At 42.0% G+C, this 12,060-nt stretch overlaps 1 protein-coding gene across 1 annotated transcript in view; it reads right to left on the reverse strand.

Moving 5' to 3' along the window:
- Positions 1-9,047: 9,047 nt before the first annotated feature.
- Positions 9,048-12,060, reverse strand: part of LOC130116876 (rho GTPase-activating protein 26-like) — a 169,351-nt gene continuing 166,338 nt past the window's right edge. The window contains exon 24 of the mRNA XM_056284964.1: positions 9,048-9,182. Coding sequence (XP_056140939.1) covers positions 9,094-9,182 — 89 coding nt within the window. The 3' untranslated portion in view covers positions 9,048-9,093. The remainder of the gene's footprint in view (positions 9,183-12,060) is intronic.

The raw sequence follows: 12,060 nt of genomic DNA on the forward strand, positions 1-12,060 counted from the left end.
GAAAGTCTACATGAATGATCACTGTTTTTAGGGGCAGGGTAGAGAGCTGTTTTTTTTTTTTTTTTGGAAAGTGAGACAAACCTGGAGAATATTTTGTATGATATCGGAGTGACCAAATCAGAGGGGGGACAAAATAAAAAAGTCTAACAAGGAAAAGAAATATTCAAGCAGTTACATATACAGTAGCACTTACAATTATCCGACTTGTAGTACTTATTTTATTTGACAGGTATCTTTTGTAAAGGTCGAAGCTTTGGCCCCTGTTTATATTGCTGTGAAGATTTACTGGTTCACTTCAAAGGAAGAAAAAAGTAAATAATATACATATATATATATATACATATATGTATATATATATACACATAATATAAGTATCTGCGCATGAGAGTAAATCTACCAGAGCCTGACAAATTGCACTACCCCCTATTTTGGTCGATAAAAATCTATTTTGTATAAAATACATGCAAATATTATCTTTAAAGATTAAGGGCGAGATCATGTTTCACTGGTATATATGGCTTTCATTGAAGTCTGTTTTGTTTGTATTTTAGCTATGTAAATGTAATCCAATGTAAAAAAACTACAAAAAATATATATGAAATGTCTATTTGTTTAAAAAAATAGTTCGTATTACATCTGTATTACACTTCTTCTGTAGTCTTTGTCGATATTTTCACCTATTTGATTAAATGTTGAATTAAACTGTTATTGTTGTTCTTTGACCTTGAATGGGATTGTGTCGGTAACAGCACCTTGGTGAAACTTTCGTCATTGCTGTTCAGTTTAAACACATTGCATAATAAAGTTTCTTGTTTTTCAATCACAGCGCTTGCCTCTTGAGTTTTAGTTTCTGTCACAGAGGATACGGTGAAAATAGGTTGGAAAAAGAAAGGCTTGCAATTTCCATTCAAGGAACTTGGCTGATATTGTCCATTAAGGACAGTAATAGGTTAATCAATGGACTGGTATTAGCTTCATAAATCCTATATTACAAACTTCACAAACAGACAGTAAGCAGAGCAAAAGGTCAAAGTCACAGAGTCCACCCGAACAGGCTGGATAGCCAAATGCTAGCAGCCAACCTGCAGCACACTGTTTAGTCATAGCCACGTGACTGACTGTTCACATCCCAAACTTCCCTCCCAGAACCTTCATTTCCACTAACGGTGGTACCCCACAGTACTGTTTTGCCCACTAGCTCTCCCCACTGGCATCATCTGTCATTAACCCTCTCACCGGGAGGTTCTCCCATACAGACTACTGTTAGGCACCGGGTCTCTCATCCCCACCAGAGCCCTAGAAAGAGAGAGTTACGTCAACTCTGTAGATGTCAATGGGCCAATTATTTAACAGCAATGGCAGATCATGGGAGCCCCGGATAGTTCCAAACAGTACGCATAGAATATGTGTCACGTTGGAATATATCTATATCTATATATAAATGTAAAAATCTGAAAATATTGGTTAGTAGTTACCAGAAATCGCGGCTAAGCAGTTCATTTGAATGACCTGCCAAGCTTCGTTTGGAACTATTCGGTGGCTACATCATGAACCACGTGACCCTATCGCGTTCTGACCCCTCATTGACGCAACTCTCTCTTTCTAGGGCTCTGATCCACACTACATATTACGATGTGACCGGCATGTACACCAGTGTGCTAACTCCACTAGTTAAATCAGCTGTTTATACGTGCATGACCTGTCATAAGTTTGCCCTCTACAATATCCGATCTATCACCAACAAAGCCCCTCCTGTCAATGACTTCACAGAGCACAAACTGGACCTACAGTATACTATACTATGTCTCACGGAAACCTGGCCGTCACAGAAGGACTTTCTACAGCTAAATTCAGCAACTCCACCAGGATTTGTTTACATATGCAAACCTCGGTTTTCAGACAGAGGAGGTGGCCTTGTGCTGACCTATTGCGATAGTATAAAACTACCTGATCAATCCTCCTTTGAACTGCTGGCTGTTAAGCTCTATGGACCTACACCCATCATTATCGCTGCTCTGTATAGACCACCTAAGGCATCGCATATTTTTTTCACTGTGCTCTCAACAGTTTTAACCACCCTTAGTACAATGTCTCTGAATATAATCCTAATGGGGGGTTTAAATGTTCATTTTGATAACACTGACAAGATGTTCACTAAAGATTTCAAAGCAATGTTAGATTGCTTTGATCTAATGCAATATGTCAACTTTACAACCCACACCAAGGATCGTATCCTTGACTTAGTGCTGTTCCGGCATCGATCCATATAACATCACCTCTGCTGAACTACCCATCTGTGACCATAAAGTTGTTATTCAACACCAACCTACTGCTCAGTAAATCAAGGGTGCATCGTACCATATCATACCACAACATTAGATATGTTAATCCAGATGATCTCAGCAGTTTAATTACCTCAAACCCCATTCTTGCTCCCACCTCCTCACTCCCTGATCTTATGGACTACTACAATAATATTTTATCTTCTGCACTTGATATTTAAGCCCCCTTGAAAACACAGGTCATCTCATTTTCCCATACTGCTCCCTGGTACGCCCCTGAATTACGTCAGCTCAAGGCTATAGGTCAGTGCCTTGAGAGACTTTGCACCAAGGCTGTTCTCAAACAAACGTATTTGGATAATATACTCCATTACAAAAATGTTTTTTCAACAGCTAAAACCTCCTATTATGCAAATATCATCAGTAAAGTTGAAGGGAATACTGGAACTCTTCTCCACAATTAAAAGGTTACTAAATCCATCAGAAACCAATATGAACAGTAACCTTTCTAATGAACAATGCTCTGCTTTTGTGAAGTTTTTTCCAACTCCAAAATTAGTACCATTCATGAACAGCTAGCCTCTGCTAACATTATGCAGACTAACTTACCATCAGCAAGCGCCATGAAACTGTCCCCATCCACTGTCCTATGTGACTTCAGTCTTCCAACTGAAAATCACATTTCTGAACTTATTACTAAGTCTAGCACCTCCACATGTCACCTGGATCCAATTCCCACAACCCTAGTTAAAACATGCCTGCCCTCTATCATCTCCCTGGTAACCTACATCATCAATTCCTCTGTCCACTGGTACAGTTCCCCTTTCACTTAAGGTTGCCATAATCAGACCAACTCTGAAAAAACTTAATTTAGATTCTACTGACCAAAACAACTACCAGCCTATTTCCAATTTACCATTAATCTCCAAAATCCTTGAGAGGGTAGTTGCATCTAAACTCCAGATCTACCTTGATAACAATAATCTCTTTGAACAATTCCAATCTGTCTTTTGCCTCAAACATAGCAAAGAAATAGCCCTGGTTAAGATCACTAATGACCTCCTTCATGCAGCTGACTCCGTTCTACTCTCTATCCTCATCCTCCTTGACCTCACCCTAGCCTTTGATACTATATCCCATCAGCTCCTCATGGATCGTCTGGCTAGAACTGGAGTTGTGGGCACTGTGTTTCAGTGGTTTGCTTCCTACCTTACAGACAGGACACATTTTGTACAAATTCAGAATTACCGGTCAGAAAGTTTGATCGTTCCTCATGGAGTTCGGCAAGGTTCAGTGTTGAGGCCACTGTTTATTATGTATCTCCTCCCTCTTGGGAACATCTTCCAGCACTATGGTATCCATTTCTATTGCTATGCTGATGATACAAAGCTTTATGTGTCCACTAAGCCCACTTCCACTCTCCCCTCCAGTACCCTCACTGCTTGTCTCCATGATATACATATATGGATGACTAACAATTAGCTAAAATTCAACAGTAGTAAAACTGAGCTACTCCTCATTGGCACTAAATCGACATTCAAAACTAATATTTGCTCACTCCCCATTGATGGAGCCACCATACCTGTCTCTGCTCAGGCTAAGAGACTTGGTGTTATCATAAATAGAACCCTTTCCTTTTCCAGTCATATAAACAATGTCTCCTGGATAGCCTTTTTCCATCTGCGAAACATCTACGGACTACACCTTGTTTTAACACAACTCTGTGGAAGTCTTAGTCAGCTTTGGTCACATCACGCATTGACTACTGCAATGTGATCCTGACAGGCAAACCCCCACAAATTATTCAGCAACTTCAACTCATCCAGAATTCTGCAGCAAGGATTTTTACATGTTCAAAGTCCACAGACCATGTCTCTCCCCTGCTGATTCAATTACACTGGCTTCCTGTGTCACAGTGGTTTAATTTCAAAATTGTATTATTGACATTCAAAGTTCTTCATAATCTATCCCCTGCTCATCTCACAGACCGCCTTCAGACTTACGCTCCATCTCACTCCCTGCAGTCTTCACCAGCATGTCTATTGGCACTACCAGTCCTCAACCTCAGCGCAATGGGTGCCAGGGCTTTCTCCTATGCTGCACCCAAACTCTGGAACTCCATTCCCTGTCACATCCACTTACTGGACTCAATTACAGAATTCTAAACTGCTCTTAAAACCTCACCAATTTAAACTAGCATACTCACTTTAACAGCATCAAATTCATCTTTTTTTTAACTCCTGCTGATGTATGCTCTATTGCTTATTGTGTGCTTTATTGTTGATTGCACTAATATTTTATACAGCTTTGCAGTGGCGGCTGGTGGTGATATTGGGTGGGTGGGCTAACAAATATAGTATACCCATTGATAGTTCACACTGCAGCAACAGCAACATAACATCTGAGATACCAAGTTAGAACAATAACACTATATACCTTGTTATAGCAAGGGCTCTACAACAACACTATAGAGAATAGCCTGATGCCAAAAAACTCTCTCACACAAGCATGTATGCACGCACACACAAACACACACACACCATTTGACTTTTTTCTTTGCACACATTAGCACATGCCGTTTTTAACAAGAACAACATATGCAGGAATGATGGAGTGATATGCTACATGACAGAACAGAATGCAGAATCATGTAGCCTACAATGTCAGAAAAGGGCTCACCCAAGCATGCACAACAAAACGTGTCCCAACTGAAACGACTGCCAATAAATACTGCAACTGTTTTGACCACAACTGTTTTGCAACACATCGTGTCAAACATGTCTTGAATAAAACAATTTGGTAAGCGCAGCAAAAATAACGGTCATTATAGAAGAGAGACAAAGCAATATGTAGACAGGAAAGCTAAACGTGTCTTCTGGTGGTCTTTTAAGAGGTCTATAGGCTTGGGCCTACCTTATCTGAAGAGAAGCTCACATCGACGACCTTTCTGGGATGCGAACAGGTAAATCACCACGTCACTGAAGTCCGGTGAGTTCTGGATGAAGTCCCGCTCAGTAGACAGCATAGCCAGGGCGTTCAGCCTATCCTGTCCCATAGTACTTCGGATGAATGATTTGATCCTCGTCTTGAGTGTACTGAAACACCTCTCTGACTCTGCAGATGTCCCAGGGGTTGTGATGGCTAGTTGTGTTAATTTCAGTGTTTCAGAAAAAGTGCTCTGAAGATTGTTCTCAGATGGTTCCCTGAGCACAATCACGCACTGGCTTACACCTGCCACGTCGGTTGTCTCGTCAGCTTGCACAGCCACAAATGGCGCCTGCGATATTTCGTCAGCCAATTGTTGTCCATAAACAGCTAACATACAATCAAGCAACTCATTTTGGCTCGTCTTAGACGTGTACTTGGCAACCTGTGTGTTTGACAGGTGATCGGCTAACTGGCTAGCCAGCGAAGTCGGAGATTTGTCGGACCCCCGCAGAGCTAGCTCATGTGCCCAACAAAACGTAATACAGTCCACAATCCATTAATTAATTAATTCATCTTCAGTCGCTTCTCCGGGGTCGGGTCGCGGTGGCAGCAAGCTAAGTGGGGCACTCCAGACGTCCCTCTCCCCAGCAACGCCCTCCAGCTCCTTCGGGCGGCGTGGCGGTCTATTCCGTTGCCTACCAACATGGGGATCGGCGGTTCGAATTCCCGCGTTACCTCCGGCTTGGTCAGGCGTCCCTACAGACAGAATTGGCCGTGCCTGCGGGTGGGAAGCCGGATGTGGCGGGTGTGTGTCCTGGTCGCTGCACTAGCGCCTCCTCTGGTCGGTCGGGGCGCCTGTTGGAGGGGGGAGGGGGAACTGGAGGGAATAGCGTGATCCTCCCACGCGCTATGTCCCCCTGGTGAAATGCCTCACTGTCAGGTGAAAAGAAGCGGCTGGCGACTCCACATGTAATAGGAGGAGACATGTAGTAGTCTGCAGCCCTCCCCGGATAGGCAGAGGGGGTGGAGCAGAGATCGGGACGGCTCGGAAGAGTGGGGTAATTGGCCGGATACCATTGGGGAGAAAAAGAGGGCGGGGGGAATAAATACATAAAATAATAACGCGTCTTCTCTATGTTGTGAAGTTGGCAGAGAGCTGGCGGGATGATGGAGGAGGGAGGTCATGTAATGTGTAGTGTGACAGACACAAACAAACAAAACAAGAAACTGGCGGAAGCAGTTCAATATTGATCTTTTAATTCCACACAACCTTTTCAATTCTGAGAAATCTGGCAGAATATTCAAGGCTGTCGATAAAACTTAGATGATACAAAAAACACAGGCAACTGAGATGCTAAGGAATTAAGTTAGTAGCTAAGCTAAAAATACAAAATATAAAATTCCATACTTAAAAAAAATTATACCTTAAGAAATGCTGTGTAATTATTTACAATATCAATAATACACCCAAGAGGAACACAGTCCAGGAGTTGTGCCTTTGAGAAGGTCTCATAAATAAGAGGTCTGAATATTAACAGAGTAGTCTATTGTCACATTTAAAATGTTTTGCTCTCTCACTTCATATTTCTTTTTAAAAGAAAATGTTAAAAAAAAACATCTGCCCCAAATGGAAAAAAGAGATCAAGTGAAACTTGATTTCAAGATATTTCAAACACGTTCACCAAGTGGTTTGACCTTTTTTTTTTTGGATCAAGAAGAACATTCATAAGAGCCCTAAAACAGATCTGTTCAAAATAGATTTTCAGGATTCGGGACTCTGTAATTTACCATGACGCATTCAGCCTTAATGATTTCCCCCCACCACCACCTCTGATCTCAGTCAACTGCCTGGCAATTTACATGTGTCATCCATCACTTATCCCCTCGAGGTTTCATAGTATCAAGTACCAGAAACAACCCTCTTACAAAAATATATATGTTGCTCTGAAAACAAACAAACACACACGCACGCACGCACGCACGCACGCACGCACGCACGCACGCACACACACACACACACACACACACACACACACACACATCCTGATGGCTCCCCCGTTTCATTTTTTTCATCTACACTAACTAGGACCCCAACCATGAAATGACCTCCTCCAGTGATATCATTAGCTCATGCATATCGCTAAGCACATAACGGCTGTGTCTCAATCCTGTTATAATCATGCCCCTGACCATAAATTCCCAATCCATATGTAGGTGCAACTTCAATTCATGTGTCAATGCCTTGACACGACAAACGTTTGATTTACTGACATTGTTGTAATGAGGCGCCTTTAGATTGTTTCTGAGGGAATGAGTGAAAAAAAAACTGTTACTCTTAGTGGTTGACTTTACAAAATAATGATATGACAGCAATCCATCCAACTAGCACTTAGCAATAGTTTCTTCTCATCTCTGCTCAAAAGTAAGAGAGGAAGCGTCAGCTTGTTCTATTTACTGTGATCTGTTGATGTGACATTTAAGTATTAATAGTGAGGAGTTTAGTGGACAGCAACCCAGGAAGGCAGGACATTAGCAAATGGCCCAGTTGTACCATTGCCAAACAATCAACAGATGCACACAACTGTTTCCTATCTGGTTCTGCAGTGATACCATGCTTTATCACTTACCCTTAAACTGTCCCCGTGAAGATTAGGAGTGTTAGTGAGGTAAATAGGGTTTCTTAAACAGGGTTACTTACTGGAAAACTCAACATCCGGGTTTGACAGTGATTCAAGTCCTCTAAAGGGCCATGAGCGAGGACAAATGGACTGAAATAGTAGTGAAGGGAAGTGGATCCTCCATTTTAGAATTTTTTTTTTTTAGATTTTATTCCCTATTGGAAACTTTGGAGTAATGTGTTTCGGCATGGGGGACCAAGGCAGCGACGGAGAGCAGGGCCTTGCTGTATAATGCACTTTATACTGCAAAAAGGCAGATTAGCTTTTAAGACTTATTTGGAAAATCTGCATATTGTTTGTGAGGTCTCTCAGGAGGTTTACCAAGACAAGGAACTCAACTCTATTCTGATGTATCCTCAGTCTGGCCAGGTTGAGGCTTGTCCAAGGGGAAGTACCAAAACCGGTCAACCCCCCCTGCCCCCCCCCAAAAAAAAGCATGTTATCTTTAAAAAGAGTAATATGTTGTGGCTGAACTATCAAAGTCGAAGTCCAAAGAGGAAGAGTAAAGCCACTTTCTATTTTTCCTTTCTATTCATCTAACATTTCAAGAACATGGTGACACGTTTCAATGCTTCAAGATCAGATTGAGGTGTTTCTAAAAGCAAAGGCAGTGCATAAAAGAAGGGAGGGTAAAATCAGGAGTCTCACAGCTCAGAAAAAGCAAATCATTTCTACAAGTTTTTTTTTTCCTCTTTGCCTCTCTCTCTCTCTTACCGTCTTACTAGTTCTCTGTCTTTCTGTTGTATACACACCGACATGCACAAACACACACACACACACACACACACACACACACACACACACACAAATCATCTTTTCCAGAACCTGAAGGACTTCCCTCCGCAGCTCTGAAGTGATCCTATATAAGCCCATCCGCAAAGCGCAAAGGGTCTTTTTTCCAGTGCAACTCAGTGGTCTTGGCTAAGTCCAACCTGCTCTATTCGGTCACAGCCATGTCTGGTTGGGTCTGATAAAAATACTGTTTGGTCCAGTTTCAATTCCAGTTTCAGCTAGTCTCAATCAACCTGGTTCTGCTCAGTAGAGCATCCAAAATAAAAGTAGTCTGCTCCAGGAGACTCTTCTGAGGTCCATTGATCTATTCCAGTCCATTAGGAGTCCCAACTTGAAATTCCAGCCCAGGTTGGGCTACTCCAGCCATCTTTGATCCAGTGGGCATCTAGTCCAGATTTGACAGGTTCCTTGGACTATACGAACTCCACGTAGTTCTCTGGTATCAGCCCTGTTCTACCATCTAGAGTCCCTTCTAACCAGCCAGGCTCCCTCGAAGGATGAACTACAGACAGACAGACAAAGAGAGAGAGAGAGAGAGAGAGAGTGTGAGGAAGTGAGTTAAAAGTGAGGTGATCATAGACTGAAAACAGAACAGATAATGATTTCAGACGGTTCTCATTTATAAGGAATGGTAGTAAGGCATAGCAGCTAAAAATCCCTTCCTTCAGACAGAGGCCGGTGTTTTAGACCCCGCTGATGCCAAGCTTCTGCCCTGCTAACGTGGGCCAAGACTAAAGCCCAAACAGCTGCAAGGAAACTGTTTAGTTAATGATGGAGAATTTCCTCACAAGGGTAAATTAAGTATCACATTTCAATAGTTGAGGAGAATTGTCAACTATTATTTAACAGAATCAAATCCCTATTTCAGAATATGCACCAATTTCGATCTGCTTCAGTGGCACTTTGCCCCACTCACATTCTGTAACTATGTTAACCAATGCAGCTTTAACACCAGTGTGAAAACAGCAACGGCAAGTGGGCCAATAGCGATGTTGCAGGCATGAAGCAAAAGTTGACATTTAATGTAAATTTTTTTCCATGGCCGCGGGCACACCGTCAGCAGTTTTCATCATAAAAAGTGTATCAAACACCCCCTCTTGTGCCATATTGTACAGGGTGTAATCAAAACTGCAAACACATTTGAAAAGATAACTGTACAGTTCCCTTCCTAATTAGATTAGATTAGATTGTTTCATTAGCCACATGACCAAGGCCGGTGGAATTTGTTTTTGGTACACAAACTCTGCAGCACAATACATACATGGACAACAACAGACACTCCACATATTATCACAAACAATACATTTACACAATAACAGAAATAAACATAACACGCATAATAATTAGGTGAATGGTGGTATTTGTCAGATTTGTTGTAGGCTAAACAATAGGCTAACCGATTAGTTTCATTTTAGCTGATGCACCCAATATGATGGTAGCTGAATGTTAATAAGTGGCACCAATAATCCAAAAAACTAGAGGAGTGCATTCAGTAGAGTGCAGATCCCCACCAGGCATATCTCCCCTTCTCCAGTACTCAGACTAGGTGACAAACCACCCACTATTTCACCTACCAGGAGAAGGGAAATATGGAGGCTCTGCCATGTGAATCTCCCCTTCTCCGTTGCTCAGAGTTGGGTGAAAAACCAGCTGAGGAATTAAGCACACAATTGTGCTATAAAACAGCTTTTTCAAGGGTTTTGAATCACTGCGGTTATGAGAGGTCCTTGATCATAGTCATAACTGCAATAAATGTAGCAGCAGACAGACACACGTACACAGACAAAAAATACTTTTTCCTGCCATTTTAACACTTTTGCGCAGCGCCCAAGTCAATTGAATGGGAAATATGGGGGAGAAAAAGTTTTTGATAGGCAGCGCACAAGCTAAAAAATCTACCCAATAAAAAGATTTTGCCTGTCAGTCTGTGGATGTGCAGCCTCCTAGGCAGACCTTCGCATGAATGTGACCAAGTCTAATATGAACTAGTACTTTCCAAACAGAAAAGGTTTACCCCTGCCACCACTTTGGTCTGACCCTAATCCCGTCTTTATTTTCACAATATAATAAAGTTGGGTAAAACATTTACGCGCATGCACGACTCATATTTATGGTCAACTCAGGTCAGGCAGCACAAGACTATGCAACACTTCCTGTTTTGATCGCAACCTAGAAAAAGTTGTTCCTTTATACGTACACTACCGTTCAAAAGTTTGGGATCACCCAAACAATTTTGTGTTTTCCATGAAAAGTCACACTTATTCACCACCATATGTTGTGAAATGAATAGAAAATAGAGTCAAGACATTGACAAGGTTAGAAATAATGATTTGTATTTGAAATAAGATTTTTTTTACATCAAACTTTGCTTTCGTCAAAGGATCCTCCATTTGCAGCAATTACAGCATTGCAGACCTTTGGCATTCTAGCTGTTAATTTGTTGAGGTAATCTGGAGAAATTGCACCCCACGCTTCCAGAAGCAGCTCCCACAAGTTGGATTGGTTGGATGGGCACTTCTTTGAGCAGATTGAGTTTCTGGAGCATCACATTTGTGGGGTCAATTAAACGCTCAAAATGGCCAGAAAAAGAGAACTTTCATCTGAAACTCGACAGTCTATTCTTGTTCTTAGAAATGAAGGCTATTCCATGCGAGAAATTGCTAAGAAATTGAAGATTTCCTACACCGGTGTGTACTACTCCCTTCAGAGGACAGCACAAACAGGCTCTAACCAGAGTAGAAAAAGAAGTGGGAGGCCGCGTTGCACAACTGAGCAAGAAGATAAGTACATTAGAGTCTCTAGTTTGAGAAACAGACGCCTCACAGGTCCCCAACTGGCATCTTCATTAAATAGTACCTGTTAGAGCCTGTTTGGGTGAAATTGTTTGGGTGATCCCAAACTTTTGAACGGTAGTGTATATATTTCACATTTTATGGAAGTTCTTTTAACAACTTCTGATCATGTCGCTGCCCGATCTGAGCCAACCAAAGATGTGAGTTGTGCATGCACATTGCACACGTATGCGCACACTGACTCAAATCGGGCAGCGACAGAGAGCAGTGTTGGTCGAGTGAGCTAGGGAGTGAATGAAGAGAGGGAGCGGCGATAGCCAGAACAAACGTTTTTAATCACTACAACCAAGAGACATTCTCCATCATACAGTCAGAACTGTGCATAAAAAAGAATTAGGCTGATAGGTCCATTAGTTTACGAGATTAGTTGCGGGGACACACACACACACACCCACACACACCCACACACAGCCAAATGCATAATTCCTTCCAGGCTATCTGCCTGGCGAGGATAAAAACAGGCAGCATAAAAACTCTTTGCCTGGCATCCGGGTGGCATAGCGGATTCCGTTGCCTACTAACATGGGG

The sequence above is a fragment of the Lampris incognitus genome, chromosome 8 (genome assembly GCF_029633865.1).
Source record: "Lampris incognitus isolate fLamInc1 chromosome 8, fLamInc1.hap2, whole genome shotgun sequence".
Classification (NCBI taxonomy): domain Eukaryota; kingdom Metazoa; phylum Chordata; class Actinopteri; order Lampriformes; family Lampridae; genus Lampris; species Lampris incognitus.